The sequence below is a fragment of the Phasianus colchicus genome, chromosome 16 (assembly GCF_987193195.1).
Source record: "Phasianus colchicus chromosome 16, bPhaCol1.hap1.1, whole genome shotgun sequence".
Lineage (NCBI taxonomy): Eukaryota > Metazoa > Chordata > Aves > Galliformes > Phasianidae > Phasianus > Phasianus colchicus.
Window position 1 is genome coordinate 14317200 of NC_143451.1, and position 16510 is coordinate 14333709.

General features: G+C 37.8%; 1 protein-coding gene across 12 annotated transcripts in view; it reads right to left on the bottom strand.

The window, feature by feature from the left end:
* The window catches only part of SUN1 (Sad1 and UNC84 domain containing 1), a 28264-nt gene that overhangs the window by 1862 nt on the left and 9892 nt on the right, over nucleotides 1-16510 (bottom strand). For 6 of the 12 annotated variants that reach the window (XM_090151587.1, XM_031606904.2, XM_031606914.2 and 3 more), the window contains 20 exons: nucleotides 14249-14443; nucleotides 13732-13922; nucleotides 12732-12758; nucleotides 12438-12632; nucleotides 10726-10848; nucleotides 9710-9793; nucleotides 9271-9381; nucleotides 7830-7928; nucleotides 7087-7180; nucleotides 6926-6984; nucleotides 5708-5853; nucleotides 5345-5569; nucleotides 5031-5117; nucleotides 4607-4650; nucleotides 3704-3839; nucleotides 2574-2828; nucleotides 2011-2095; nucleotides 1523-1638; nucleotides 769-936; nucleotides 221-310 (listed from right to left, as the gene is read on the bottom strand). In XM_090151587.1, the coding sequence (XP_090007713.1) occupies nucleotides 221-310; nucleotides 769-936; nucleotides 1523-1638; nucleotides 2011-2095; nucleotides 2574-2828; nucleotides 3704-3839; nucleotides 4607-4650; nucleotides 5031-5117; nucleotides 5345-5569; nucleotides 5708-5853; nucleotides 6926-6984; nucleotides 7087-7180; nucleotides 7830-7928; nucleotides 9271-9381; nucleotides 9710-9793; nucleotides 10726-10848; nucleotides 12438-12632; nucleotides 12732-12758; nucleotides 13732-13922; nucleotides 14249-14443 (2530 nt within the window). Of the gene's footprint in view, nucleotides 1-220; nucleotides 311-768; nucleotides 937-1522; nucleotides 1639-2010; nucleotides 2096-2573; nucleotides 2829-3703; nucleotides 3840-4606; nucleotides 4651-5030; nucleotides 5118-5344; nucleotides 5570-5707; nucleotides 5854-6925; nucleotides 6985-7086; nucleotides 7181-7829; nucleotides 7929-9270; nucleotides 9382-9709; nucleotides 9794-10725; nucleotides 10849-12437; nucleotides 12633-12731; nucleotides 12759-13727; nucleotides 13923-14248; nucleotides 14444-16510 lie in introns of all 12 variants that reach the window. The other 6 variants (XM_031606907.2, XM_090151588.1, XM_031606911.2 and 3 more) reach the window with 6 other exon arrangements.

Sequence of the window (16510 nt, forward strand, 5' to 3'; positions counted from 1 at the left end):
CTGATTCTTCATAAGTTTATCTTCACACCAGTTGTGTCCAGATGGCAAAAACATTCCCTCTCATCTCTTTAGATGATGGGTTTTGATGCAGATAGAGAAATACTTCCTACATCTGTTTTTACATTGCCCAACAGGGAATGCAGCCCTTTTCTTCACAGGTCACCGAGTACTGACACAGAAAATGAGTCTCTCCTGACACTTTAAATCCTATCAGACTTACCACTGTAAACATCTGCAGCGGCTCCCCTTCTTGGTCATAGACATACTGCCCCAGAAATGTGCCTTCCTCTTGATATTCATCATCTAAGCCCTGTAACAATGAGATAAAGATTTGTTTAAGTATGGAAACTGTTGAAGCATATTTACGTAACTGAGGATCAACAAGTAGCATCCAGAAATCTACCATGCAAGGATTAGAATGTTTTTCCCATGCAGCTCAGTGCTTGCTCAGACAAGCTGTACATTCTAGTTTCTGCTATGTTTGACTGTGAAAACATACAAACTCCTTAATTTTTATAGCAGGAATTAAGGAGCTAATTTACTACTATTGCACTGTAAAATATGAACTGCTCATAACAAACAGAATTGCTAAATATCCCTCCAAACTACTTTTAGCACTAATCTAGATCCTGAAGCTCATCAAAAATACGAACAATTCTAACAAAGACTGAAAAAAGTTTCTCTCCTTAGCTGTTTTCCCTCATTATTTTTCAAGATATACAACAAATACTCTTTATAAACACCAACAATTTAAAACTCGAGACTTACATATACTGCAAACTTCCTAGGAGCACTGGTGATATTTCCTGATGGTGAAAGTGTTTTTGGTATGTGTTCCAATGAGAAGGCAGTAGGATAGATCTTCATGGAAAGTCTAACTACCAGATATCCCTCCGATCCCTTGAAAGCCCAGCAGTTTCCTGGATACATGTCCGGCTGAACAGGTTTCAGGGCAAGTAGACAGCAAGGAATGGAAAGAACAGGACAAGAACAAACATTTTTTGCATTTTGTTTTTGCAATGAATTCTGAATTACTAGTCTTAAAATGATAATAAGTGGCAGAACAAGTTATTCAGTAACCAGTAAGATACACAATAACTCTACTCCTAATCACAAATCCAATCCTGCCTCCAAAGACCAAACATGAAATGATACTTTGTGTTAGAAGGACTATACAATAAAATAGAAGAACTGGGTTGCACAGTTTTAATTGTATTCTTCACAAAGGCAGCAGATCCACCTGAACTATCAGCTCTCTTGGAGACTGCTTTCTAACAGGAACCCTCCCAGTGCTCACATTTTGCAGAAATTCAGTACAGCAGCCAAGCCTGCTATGAGAGCCTTAGTTTTGTTAAGAAGGGCCTTAAGCAATGCCAAGGACCTTCAAGAATAATCACACTCCCAGAACAAAGTTCAAAGTACCCCATCCCAGAGATGTGTATCAGAAAAAACACTCAGCACCCAAGAACCACCCCAGGATACTCAACACAAAGCTGAACTTGTTTACTTAACTTTTAATTACCTGAATAACTACTCTGGGAGACTGAGAGAAGTACCACAGAGGAATTCCAAAGAGGCTAATTAACGCTGTTTTTGTCTCATAGGTTTCAGAACAGCGAGTACTCAAAATGCTGCCACCTTAAAAAAGATAAAATCAGGTTAGCGGAAGTAATTTTTCATTCTTTCCTGAAGGCTTTATTCCCCCCTCCCAAAAAAAAACCAACAGGAACTCAATCAAATATTAAAGGTATTGTTAATCTCTAATAATTTTCTAACTTTCCAAAGCTGTGCTTCTATCAAATACAATGTTATTTTAAATAAACATTAAAGATTTCTCACTTCAGAAGACTGAAAGATTGTACACTTTCCATAGTAAATTCAGTGATGTTCAGTCACTTCACACATATAGATCTGTGGTTCTCAACTATCCAGTTACACACACATTCAGAAGATCTATTTTTATTAGAACTATATTATTTTCCCTAATATTATAGTATTTATTCTGTTTACCTCCAGATTCTAAGGCAAAATCCACCATACCAGTCTTGTCTTGAGAGTACAGCTTCAACGCATTGTTTACGATGATCTGTGCTTGCTACGGGTGGACACAGAATAGAAAGGAAAAACAATATTAAGTGACAAGAGCTGATATTCACACGTCAAGTGGCAAACATCCTTCTGAGATGCTGTACTCTATCACTAATTTTTGAAAGCTTCAGCCAACATAAAGTTTGTTTCTAAATACTTGACTGAATGACTCAAAACAAATTCATACTACATCTTGCCTGATGTTTTTTTCAGAATTGGAATTCCCTATCCTTCACCCATCTGCCCACATCATTTGGGAATTCTTCTGTACTCAAGATAGCAGACTTTTTTGGGAAAAATAAAGCACATTCAGAGCAGACAACATAACTGCTGTAAGAGCACAGTCATTTTCCATAGTTCTGCCCATTTCAATTAATCTTCCAGGCACCTCTTAAAGTCATTAACATTTACGCAGACAGTTGTGTTCCACTAAATGCATGTGGAGGACAATTTTATTGAACTTCTTAGCACTTCAGCTGACTCACTGCTTCTGTGATTCCGGAAATCCCTGCATTATTCACAGCACTTGTTACTACTTCAGATGTAATTCTTTGGTTTGTTACAGCCATCTGCAGAGTAATATTCTTGAGAATTTGCAACTCCAGATCCTGCAGCAAAGTTTGCAGATCACTTCTGGTCACAAAATTGGATGTAAGCCACTGGAGAAGCGATTCAGGAAAGTCCTTGTGCTGATCACCAAAAACCATCATCTTGACAGATTCTTTAACCTGGGCATCTACCTATTTACCAACAATTACAATAGAAATGATTAGTATTACTTAATGGTTTATGAAGACCATCTAGTAGGCACATATGAAAGTCAATACATCCTTCCAGTACTACAGAGAAACCTAGCCTTTGCATGTGTTTTAACTAGTGACTTACACTAGGGTAACAGAAAGGCAATTATGCAGAAGACATGGATGAACAGGATGCTTCACTGATTTGGTGAGGAGCTAACAAAGTCCTGCTAATGAAGGGCTTTATGTTAGGAAGTCTGACTGATATTTCAGAACAGAAGAGTTGACTGCAACAGTACAAAGGGACTGTGGCAACTTTAAGGGGAGCAGTATACTTATCAGGCCTAAGTAAGCAAGTCACTTAAGTGACTGTTCACCTATGGCATACTTTGATTTCATACACATTGATAAAATATCTCGTGATAGCACTGGAATATCAACTTGGACAAAATAAGAACTTAAAGACTGCTGCATTTTATTGACTACATTCAAATTGAACCTTACAGAAGTTTAAAAAAATAAAGCATGATTTTTAACATCAGTTTCAGATGACAAACCTAGCTATCGCTTATACATGAGTTCCTTTTCCATATTTGCATGAGTTGGCATAATATGTCAGCTATAACAGCAAAGTACAGTACATTCAAATGATACTGCATTATCTCAAATGCAAATGAAGCTGCCATTGTGAAAAACAAACCACAAGCTCATCTAGTAAGGTGCTACCCAATAATGGAAAAATCGTAGTACCACTCCATGAAGCACTACTGGTTTTTAAGATGAATAATATTCCTATATCACTTTTGCAGTGCCTTTCAAAAAGTCTGCGAACAAAATCTAGTCTGAATTTTCCTAGGATGGTTACCAGAACTTACTTTTTCATGAATGACATCTATTTTCTCACAACTTGTCTTCATACTTTCTCCAGTTAATAGCTCTGATTTCACTTGAGACAACTCAAGCTCCAGCTTTTTAACTCTGGATAAGAGTTGATTATGTTCATCACCATCTCTGACAAAAACAAATAGTCAAAAATTAGGAAACAATTAGTTTCAATCATTCCATCAAATTCTAAAGGCATGAGAATATATTTGTCTAAATACGAAGTGCTTTCCTAGTTCAGTTATCCATTGAGATAGACATCATAAGCTTGCAGTTCCTTGAAGGCTTTCAGACCTTTAGGTTGAAGATAATGGAAGTAAAATATTTCAAAGTACTGAACAAATCCAGAAGCAATGACTTTCAGAACATCATCTCACTGACAACTTAGTAATTCAGACAAATACAGTTTTCTGGTTTGACAGACCAGCCAAGCTTTACTTGCTTGAGTTGGCCACTGATTAGAGCAAGTTTCAAGTTACCTTAACACCTGTCTATGAAATTACTGCTTTCAGCTGAGCCTGTAAGCACAGATTAATCAACTACTACTCATCAGCACTCAGCATTAGCCAACATTCCAAAGCTATTTCAATTAAATGTAAAAGTAAGAATTCACAAAGTGTTTTCTCTTCCCAACAGGAAACTACTTAACGAAATTCTGTGGGCTTTTTTCCTGACAAACCAAAACCATAGCTGAAAGCTAGAGTTGATAAGATTAAAAAAAATTAAAAATATAAGATGCATCAAAAGCAACCACTGTATACTAAGCAGTTTGAGGAGGAAATCTTATGTGTCTGTAAAAGCACAAGAAGTCTTTCACAACTAATAACTGATAGCTGTCTTTTAAAAAAGCCCATTAGTTAGCTTCAAGGCTAAACAAAAAAATTAAGTGCTCATACCTTACTGTTTTTGCTTTGGCTATTTCAAGTTCCTTCTGAATGTCCTAAAAACAAGAACAAAAGTTTAGTTTAACACAATAATGCAAGTGACAGACAAAAAAAATCGAGTGAAAAAGTGAGACATTCTAGCACCACCTATATGAGGCTGTGTTCCTACTTTACTTATATTCGTGCCTCTGTATAGTAAGATTGTATTTCAAACAGCACCCACCTTCCTGGGCAATTTTTAACCTTTGAACTGAAAACACTGCCAAGAATGGAGAAAAGAAAAAACACTAGCAGTGAGACTGAAACAAATGTTCAAAACTAGGGTAAAGTAAACTAAGTTAGAGGACAGAAGAAAATAAGTAGTTTGTTGCCTATTTCATCAGAACATTACTATTATATCTATATTTTCTAAAGTTAGAAAAGCTAACTTTCATACCTTAAATTCAGCAGAGAGTTTTCTAAGAAGATCTTCCAACGTTATGATGCGCAAGTTGTGCTCTTGATGTAAAGCCAGGAAGTCAGTCTTAAAAACAGGAAAGAAAAAAGCAGCATGCTTTGAGTACAAAGTACTTGGCTAAAATGGTGTTTCTTTCATTCTGTGACTGTAACTTTCAAGAATGCTTAAATAATGACAGCATAAGTCAATTCCACACCAGGAGAATCCTAAGAAGTCACATCACTAATCAACAGCATTAATAAAACAGTGCTTTGAGCAGTCTCAGAAACTGTCAGTAATTGACTTATCATTACCTTTTCCTCCAGTCTCTTATCTTTAAGATGTTGATCCATCACATTTCTTATTAGCTTCAAGATTTCATTTCTGTCACCCATCTGGGCAACCTGATCTTGAAGATTATGGAGTAGAAGCAGCACTTTGCTGTATTCTTCATCATGATGATGGCATCTGTCAGACACGAAGGCCATCTGCTTTTCCAGCTCATTTATACGAGCAGAATCAAATATATTTATGGTATCCTAAGGTATAAAGATTTGTTTAACATAGAAAAATAAATTTTATTACTCTTGGGTGTGAAGTGGTTATTGCAAAATTCCAAAGACAGGGGAGTTAAGAGGACTTAAGAGAAAGTTCTTGACTAGACTGTTCTCCCTTACCTTTGGAGGCTGTACAGAATGAGAAGAATCAGGTTGTGGACCAGGAACATAAATAGAGTCATCTGTGCTCTGGACTTTATCAATTCTTGTCTGGTTCAACAGAGGCAACAGTGCAACGAAGCTGTCAAATCCCCAGAACCATAAACCTTCAGTGAGAAAAAAAGCAAAAAAGGGAGTTCAATCTACAAATTATGTTCCTATTTAAGGACACAGATTACCTTATGTTTTGCCACACAGTAAACACTACTCCAGCCTGAAGAGTTATCTACATGAGGCAATTTCAAAACTGTTAAGTCAAGTACCCAAAAGCATTAGGCAACGTAAATCAGTACCACTTACAGGTGATTTCTGCTTATATATGATACATTCTTAATCTTATACTACTGCTCCCTGGAACACAGATCTCATCTGTTGAATATGACAGGCCATACTCACTGACAATTTTTACCTTATTGGAAAATATCTTGCCTTATACCCTATTTACTACAAACCACATTGCACGATGTCTAAGAGAAGTTGGAGGAAACTTATGCTTCCATGAAAACACAGAATTTGACAAAGATTATACTTATTTCTGCAATATTTTAATGACAAGAAACAGCATTTTTACACAGCATAACTTCTTGCTTTCTTATTCTCCATACAGCTCCTCACGTTTCTGAAAGTTTTTTTGAAGATATAAAAAGACACGAAAATGCTTTTCAAAAAATAGCTCAATATCTTCAGTAAATACTTTAAATAGGAGTTTCTTTCAAAGATGACAACTGGCCTGGAACATTGCCAGCTAATCTGTCTAAGGTAGTGGTATTTCAAGCAACTTAAGTATGGAGATTAAGTATGGAGAAAAAGAATGCTTTGGGATGCACAAATAAAAAACCATAAACACACTTTCACAGAGCTTTTATGCAGATTGACAATGAAAAGCCTACTCTTTATGAGCTCAATGCTGCTCCTATGAAAGGGAATAAACATACTTGAGTGTTTTTACAATTACTTGCTATGTCTAAAAAGCTCTATGAAATTAAACTTTCATGAAACAAGAGCCCGCTGACTCACCAGTACTTTTAAAAAGTATTCACAAACTGTTCACAAACCAAAACTCAGCCTTTTTAGCTCCTACATCTTCACCATGAACCCACAGCCCAATTAGAACAACTTCCTTGGCAAAGCAGTGGTAAGCATACACTGATTGGTATGAAATCTGTACAATCCACATACCTAGTAGAAACAGCAGTGGAATGAGAAACAACAACAGCCTGGAAACCTTTGGAAGGCATCTAGAGAAAGAGAAGAAAGTTTGCAAGAAATAATATTATCATATTTCACCTGATAACTGGGAACAGAACTTGCTCAGAAAAGTATTTATAATTGATACATACTTTCTAAGAATAAACACCTTCAGCAAAGACATCAGAGTATAAAGTTGATTCCAACCAGCTCTAAGCAACCTGAAGATGCCACAAGCTGCTCTCCCTGGAAGAGAGAAGAGGTGACATTACTGCACCACATGTTCAAGGAAACCAAGCAGAGGGACATGCAACTGTGGCCTCGGGTACTTTGCAGAGCAGAGAAATGGATGAGCACAAGCAACACACAGGTTAGTAACATCTAGATGTATCTCACAGTATGACAGCACTATAACCTCAGCTACTCAAAAAGAATAACAACCATGCAAAGACATTAAATCTCAGTGGTTACAACAATGCCATCTTCCTGAAAATTCAGCAAGAAACGTTGAGTCCAAGTTCTCATACTAAAGACCTCAGCATGTCTGAAGAAATGCACATATTAGCAGAATGAGTTCACTGAGAGGAATGCCATGGCAGGAAGCAAATACCAAACCAAACACACCCCATTCTTTTTGACACCCCTTATCTGGGCTGTTAACACGCTCAGTTACACACAAGCAGACCAGTTAGTGTCCCACTACATCTGTGAGCAGAAGCATACTCTCTCACTACGCATGCTTTGGCCAGTAAAGCACAGCAGCTTGTGCACTCAACTTATGCAAGCTCCAGAGTAAGCACAGCAGAATTAGTGTAAGCCATCTACTGCAAACTTCCTATCTGTCAAGAAGGGACAGGCAACACACAGACATACACACACAAATCAGGATAGTAACCTGGGGAAAGAATGGCCAGCCAAAGTAGAGACAACACCTTCTGGGACACAAACCATCCAGCTGCTCCCACTGTTCGCAACACGTGCAGCACAAAGTAACCTAGATTATAACAAATTAACTATGTGGCAACATACAAATAAGGTTCTTCACAATACATACAGAAGAAAAGCCTCCATCCCCTGACCATTATGTGCTCTGCACAGTATTAAACCATGCCTTTCAGTAATCTACAGACTTGTTTTCTCAGTATTTAGAAGCAAAATAAACCACCAATAAATATGAATTTAAGTAAAAGCAAGACAATTTAGAAACAGAATTCTCTTGTACAGCAACAGGTGTAATGGACAACAACCTCTGTGTAGTAAGAAAGCCACTTCCTTCTTCACAACAGCCAAAGTTCACATTTTGTAGCATGGCATTTAGATAAACAAGCCAAGTGTAACGGATAATGGAAAAAAATTATTCCCATAAAACTATGCTTTAAGTACATTAATTTTATATGCATCTTTCTTGTTCTAGATTTTAGACCAAGTTTACTATCCACAGTCATGTTTAAAAATAGGAAACAAGTGAAGTTTAAAATTCTAGAGAAAAAAATTGATAATGATACCAATATGTACTGATAACCAGACATTCACTACTGAATGCAGGATGCAAGCAATACAATGTCAATTTTGAGTCTCTGAAAGCAAAAGTCAAATGCAGCATGCTAAAACAAAATGCAGTAACTGAAACTCCCCAGAAGCCAGCAGTTACTGTATCTACAGCTAGGGCTGCTCGCTCTACGGAACAAACTACGTAATACCAACTTAGAAAATAATCCTACACTTTTAGATTAGCATCTATGTCTGGGTTAATCTGAGGGATTATAGGTATACCAACCCAATATTTTGCAAAGCATTTAGGTGAATGAAGTGTCTCAAATCATTTTCCTTTGCTGAACAAAGAGCATTCAAACAGATTCTTGATGCCTCTGCCATTCAAGCTAGGGAACGCTCATCTCACAGGGAAGATTCTATTACTATAAAAGATTCCTGCAAAAATTGACTATCACTAGAACAAAAATAAAATGTTAAAAACCCTTTATTCAAATCATCTGTATATCAATACCTTGTATCTTGCTTTTATTTAAAGGCAGCTCTCCACCCTATCGAGAGTATGAACTTCCCCAAAGCACAATAAGCTAACAATCTGAATTGCTTTCTCAAACAAGCTGTATGCCTTCATCACACTTCATTTTAACTACATAGGCAGCCTACCAAGCCTGTACAAAAGCCAGTATCAGCACAATAAGTCAAAATGAAAAAGATGTTAAGCAAATTGATTTCCTCAACGCTGTACATTTTCGTCTACTCAATGGATAAAGATAAAAACAAGACAATATGAATGATTTAACAGATTGATGCAAAATAAAAGCAAAATAAAAAAGGTCCGAGTCAACCTGCATAAGAAAAGATGTGCGAAATGGTCCTTGCTACCCTTTTAGCCCTGGAGGATTGCATGTGCTCTGTGGTGTGTATTTCAAGTTGTTTCTTCCCCTTACAGTCATCACCTGTTGATTATGGTAACAGATGATTAATGGGACAAAGCCAGGATCAAATCAAGAACGTTACAAGACAATGTGAACAAGACTACTTCATATTAACAGTTACCAAGCTAAAAAACATCAAGCAAATTCCAACAGGCTAAAACTTGTCTTGAGCAATGGTACAGAATGCCAGGGAATCACTTTTCTGCCCTCTGCAATTAAACTAGAAAATAAGCATTTACTCTGAAGCTTCCACAGAGGCATGAAGCACAAACTGCTATTATAGCAACAATAGCATACCAAGCATAACGTACAGCCCAAGGCTAAAGGCAACATAAATGGTTATACTTACATATTGATTCCTCATTTACACCAAGATGGCTATCCTCTCTGTAAAACTCCTTTATATTCATGCTTCCACAGTAATCTGAGTGAGCTGCAATATATCCAGAAAGGATAAACAGAATATAAATTCTCAACCTCAAAGCCTTTCCTATCACTGGACTTGAAACAAACTCACTTGGCTTGCTATTAGAAGCCAGGTACCTGAAGGAAACCTGAAAAATGATCCTGGAAGAAGCCTACCTTGTGTAATTCTGCTTTTTCTTTAAATAAAAAGGGGCATTTTTGTTTAAAAAAAAAGTTCTCTTTTCAGATAGTAAAGTTAGTTTTAAAAAAAACCCAAGTACCAATCCCTGAATCCCTATTCCTGTCAGCCTGTCAGATGAGCCACATCCTTGTGCCGTTCCAACAGAAAAGTAACTGAGAAGAGAGCACTTACAAGTTATAAAGCACTAAGGTAGAAAGGACCAGACTGGACATCAAAAAAAGTTTCATACAATCACAAAAACTCAATTACTTCCTGCTTACAGCATTTAATTTCACTCAGAAAGCATATGATATGGAAGAAAAAACGAAGAGGAATTGAACTTTGTCAAGGAAAACAAGATGTGCAGAGCAACAACTGCACTTTGTGAGACAGATATAACAAAGCTCTGAGTATGCAGTGGACTGAAGGCCAAGAAGAAAAAAGTTCAGAGTTCACACTGTGACACAGAACAGCTCTGAAAAGCAACTTGTCTTTTCCTAGTAAAAAAAAAAATAGGAAATCAACACACGGATCTTAACTGTAACAGAGATTTTTCTCACAGATCCAGATATTGATATTTTGAAAACAGAAGAAAAATATGCAAAGTGTAGCACAAGTGAGAGAATTAAAAAAAATAATAAAAGATAGAAAAACAGGAGCCAGCCAGGACTATAGATAAACACCATAGTGCCATAGAAGAAGTCCGTAAGAAAAACAAAGAACAAAAAACACACACACTGGTTTTGTGTGGAAACCAAGAAAGACAACTGAAAAGGTACCTTTAGATTCATAACTCTGCTTCACCAAAACCATTTGAAATAGTTGCACTAACAGTGATGCAAGAGATGCTGCAGTATGTTTGACCAATCGCAGAATCTTACTCATGTAGAAATAGGTGCCTCCTATTGAAAAAGAAGTGTGAACACAAGTTATTTACCTGCAAAAAGGTGCACCTCTACTCGCCAGTGAGCATTAGCTTGCAGAAAAGTGAGAACTAAGCATCAAAAGCTTTAGTTTAGCCAGGAGTATGAAAGTTCAGTAAGCCTGAATCAAGAAGTCTAGATGCATTAGCTATTACAGGCAAATGTTTTTGCATCAACTATGCAACCTGTAAGAAATGCCAAGGTATTTGTCTTGAAGGCAAGAGTACCTTTTCTTAGTGAGAATTAAAAACTCCAATGAATAGCAACAAAATTCTTGCTTACATAACTAAAGGTTTCTGATACTGATTTTGTGAGGTCAAAACGCCAAAAAATTCTTGTTTGAAAGGAAGATAACTTTTCATCTTCTCCTCCCCTTTACACTGGAAGAAGAAAGTTACTGCAGTGGTCTGTCTCAAGTGCTTTAGAGATGCTTCTCCTTTAGAGCAGCAGGGATGAAGCCCTCCATGCTGCTGCTTTCTTAGAAACAGCCACACTTCAGAAGCCTGCTATGATTTTGGGCTCCTTGATCCCAGCACTCATTTAACCTAAACATCAGATTCGAGTTCAGGAGAACATATGAAGATGAGTTCATTTTTAAGATTCTCCCCAGTGAATACAAACTCTGGAACACAGAACAGCTTTTATACCGTGTTGCTAAGCAGCTCATTATGTCAAGACAACAGAATTCCTACCTATGCCACACAATTTCCAAAAAGGAAAACTTGCCTTAAATATTTAAAGTTGCACCACACAGTCCAAAATCGAAAGATTTATAGCTAACTGGAAATATACATCATTCAAGAATAACACATCTACAGAGTCCTAAAAGTGGGTTTTTTTTCCCCCCCCTTCAATTTCAGGCCACTAAAGAAACACCTAGATTTCAGGCCACTAAAGAAACAGTGATTACTGAGGACTACCAAGCATCAAGAAGCTCAGGATGCTATGCAAGAGGCAGGCAGCCAAGACATGAGGCCAACTCTGCAGAGAGTGGAGATCGTCTTGGAAAGGCAGAACATTTACTGAAGATTTAGTTCCACGTTTCAGGAATGTAGGCACTACAAGTCAACTTGAAAACAGTTTTACCATTAGGAGCTGAACCTCAACCACTACAAAAATTGAACTCCAAAATAAACACTGGAAGGTTACATGAGAAGAAAGAGTTCTTTCTCAGAAATTCCCTGGGCAACAGAAGCACTGCTGAAATAATGGTTCTGTTCCATCTTGAAAATTCAAATCACATAATTCAGACCACATTGAAAAAGTTCCTATCTGAAAATCCATGGACAGACAAATGTAGGTCCAATGACAGATCAAGAGACGCCTAAACACCTGTGCTGGATGAACAGCCCATCTTGTTCTGTATCAGTTTAAACATGTAATCTATTAGGATACTAGGAGGTTCATCTGAGATGTTAAAGGTATTTCATAAAACAAATCACAAGAATTTCATTATTAATAGATATAACAGGGTAGGAAAGGTACTTAATTAGCACTATGTAAAAATGTATCAACTAAGCCACATACTGTTCTGCTACTCAGGGAAAGCACAAGAGAAAGTTACTTACTAGATGCATGTTTCTGGCTCCTGTCCCTAGAGTAAATCCTGGAAGATGGCCCAGAAGAAGCAGAGTACGCTGTAAGAACCTCCTTCCGTTCAGAAAGCATGCTGCAGTCACTGCATGTGTACCCATTTATCATTGTAGTCTGCGTTTCTGCTGTTGCTATATCACCATTTCTCTGCAGGAGCGTGGCATCGCTACCTAGCAAACCAGGAGCAGAACATTCAGTGCAAGAATTATTAACATCACTAGTTACCATTAAACAGAACTCATAGAGAAGCAAAAGAAAGGTGTAGTTACCTTTAGGGTCACCATCATCATCAAGACCTTCAAAGAAGAAAGAAAAAAAATTTGTTCACAAAGATAAGGAAAAGCCCCATGAACAATTATGATGTGTGATGTGAACTCAAAGCTGAGGTCCTGCTAACTTTAAAACTGCAAAGAAAAGTCACTTGAAGATCTAACATTTTTCAGTCCATCACATGAGAAGATCCATATATCCGTATCCTAACAGTTTAGGAGAAGTGTCCTGTCACAGAAGCAGTCAAGTATGGATGACAATTATACTTTCTCTTAGCTCCCATTTCACTTCAAAGCAGCTAATTACAAACTTACACTGTTTTTCTTGCTTAGTAACCACTTTTCAATCTGGATCTAAAAGATATAGTGCTATTACAGACAAGTAATCCAAATCTTACCATGCTTTCTACTAAAATTGAAACAATTCTTTGCATTCTCACTCTGGGGCAGTCACAAATGTTCTGACTGGAAACAAGCAGCCTGAACTGGGTGCTATAGTAAGTTGCTGATCTTCTAGAGGTTGACTCCAGAAAAGGATGCTTGTTCATACTTAGGAAAAACTATTAATCAGTCATAGGCAAAAACCCCCCAGGAAATCTTGAGGTATCACCAACTTCAAACTTTCAGGTTAGGGTACTTTACGTTCAAACACATTTCCACCTGTATCAAACAAATATGCTTTTCCTTTGGTTTTTCAAAAGAAACGTCACAAACTTACATGTTTATTCTACCAACACTTTGAAGCAATAATGACAGAAAAACAGTTTCACTTTGTGACATGAACTATTTTGACTATGCTAGCATAACCAAGTTCACACAATGTAGCGTGAATTTCCAGTAGGCATCTTAGCAAAGCAGACACCCACAGTAAAAGTAGAAGTACATGCAGGGGGCATGATGGGAAAATGGGCGAGCAAGAGAGGGAAGATGTGAAAATGTTCACACACAAACTGTAAGCAGTTTTGACAGTCTGATATGACCAAAAGCATTCATGACCTACCCCAGAAATGATCAACTTCTGTCTGCTCTCGAATCGAAGACTCATCCAGCACAGTGGATACCATCGACGTATCGCTGGCACGGCTGAGAAAACTGCTTTGGTTAAAAATGGGAGAGCTGGACAGATTTTTCCTCGGCATGTCTCTCACACTGCCAGACTGTTTGTTTATGCTTTTGCGCTGCTTCATCATACTAGAAAACAAAGCAATGAGAAAACAAAGAGATACAGCACTAACAGATACAAGTTTCTGTTTTTCACTTTTAGAAAAATTAATAAAAAGACAAGCTTTTTCAACACTGATGTAACTGGGCAGCCACAATTCAGAGAAAGTTCTTACTTCTATGCTCCTACAGTTTTACAAAGAATTCATTGTAAACTATACACTCTAAGTTATGATATTAAGCACTGAGAACAAGAAATGAAACAGCAAGTAATCCATTTCCTCTTTATCATGTTCAGACAGAAATTCTCAAGACTGCAACCAAGAAATTAACTTGTGAGGATAGAAAATGCTTACTTAGAAGACTGTTCCCTGAAAGTCACGTTCCTGGTGTAAGAGCTGTCATGAAGGATATCATTTCGGGCACTATCTGGTTTATTAACTCCTGCAGCAGCTAACCGTAAACTACGCCGTGACATCCTTGGTGAATCAAACACTGGATCTATTTTGTGTTCAATCTCAAAATCCAAAGCATCTGAAGAATAACTTGAACTAAAACAAAATAAGAACAGGAAAGTTAGAATTCAAAAGAAAATCCCCCAAAAATGAGCATGCCCTTCAGGCTAGACTAAGTTTCAATTAAAAGCAGTTTATCTGGGGTTACGGAGCAAGTGCCACAGGACATGCAATATTACCCAGATAACAGGAGCACAAAGAGCAATTCCTATTGCAAGTTCAACAAACAGAAAGCAAACCACAGAAAGAAACAAATACCATGGAAACCATGTCTGCAGCTGAGGCAGAGCAAGCATTGTGCAGCCTCAGACATAGCACTTTCAGCACCAATTTAAGAGATGAAACCATTTATGACACAAAGCTGCTTTCCCATGCCTCGCTGCAAATAAAAAAAATCATGATGCATTTTATGTCACAAGACTTAATTTGTCTTTTTCTTATTTGATTTTTTTGCTTGCTGTTTTATCCCACAAAAGCAAATACATAAGTAAGCTTCATTCCAGTATCCCAGAAATCAAACCCACACCCATACACTTGATTCTTTCAGAAGCTTCATAAGAACTCACAATGAAGACAGAGCATGCAATAGCAAAGTAAGGCAAATACAAATAGATTAAGCAGAAAAATCAATAAGACATGCATTTACTGAAACAGAAGTTTAGCCTAAAGCAGAATACTTGTTCTTGCAATGAAAGGAAACATTCAGTTATGTAATGGAGCAGAGCTTGTCATTACAGGATGCTGTGTAGCAGAAGCTCAGGTCCTACAGCTGCTCAGCATGGTGAACCAAAGTATCACAACACAACTGCTCTAGGCCAGTGTTCCATTGGAGTCTGCTTCCTCAGGGATACAGAGCTGGCATAGCAGTTACTTTAATACTCCTAGGTTCCCTTTTATTTCCCCACCTGTCTCTCTCTCTTTTTTTTTTTTTCTTAAATCTCTCTCAAAAACAAGAGAAAAGAAAACTGAGAAGGTATGAAGCATTACCAAAGAAGCTCCTGCCCCCAAGAGCCCCTGGAATAAGCACATAAAAAAGAGCTCGATAGATTCTATTGTACAGTCTGAACTTGAAATGGATGCTCTCCAGCATACAAACAGCTGCTGCAAGTATTATTGCAAAAACAATGTTTTGAATGCAAAAAACTTTTCTTACAGTGTGAGAAAATCCCAGAACATTACAAAGTAATCATCTGATACGTAATGTATTATCTAGCATGCAAACAAATGAACGTGGGCAGTCCCAGCAGCAGCACTCCAAGCAGTGACGTAGCTCTGACAGGTGGGTGCTTTTGAAACAAGTTTCCTGACTTGCATGTAGGATACAACAGAGTTGGAGCACACAAATGGAACTTCTTCCACCTAAAAAGCCTAATCCAGCCAGCACACTGCAGGCAAACAGCTGGGTGCTCCAGCAGCAAGCAGGCATTCAGCCCACAGGACCAGACTGGTTTGTCTGAAATAACTCCTATTGCCCAGAGGTACTCAGACCTGGCAGCAGGCCCATGGCACCACCTGTTCCATCTCACTGATCTGCCCTGCCAGTGCTGCCCATACAGAGCACAACCTTGGGCAATGCAGGAGTCTCAAACACTGCTTCACATAAACCCGGCATGTTTCACTGCACAAGTTGTGATCAATCCTTCTCTGTATTTGGGGTAAAGGAAAATTGAAATAGACAGGAGCTTTCTCATGTGAAAACAGATTTAGTTGATATTTGGAAAGGCACAAAGTAACAATACATAGTGTTTTCAAAAATAATAAATGTAGGCTTGCATTCTGACAGAGGTGAAGTGAGAAGACAGGTTAAACGTGACCCTTCCTGCTGTCCATTCTGAAATCATCAGAGCCTCGATAGTTTACAGTTGGGTCCCCCCACAACACTTGTTTCAGAACTCATTTTGCTATTTACACTTGCCACTGTGCATTTGCTTATCCTCATCTGCCCCCAGCATTTCTTACAGATACTCAATTCACAAGAACACAAAGTACACAGGGCAAGCTGACAGCTGTAACCAGCTCAATTTGTTTCTGTTTGTGAACACTTGTTGTTATTAGGTATCTCAATGAGCACTGATAACAGTTTGGGTTGAATACCCAGCTTGG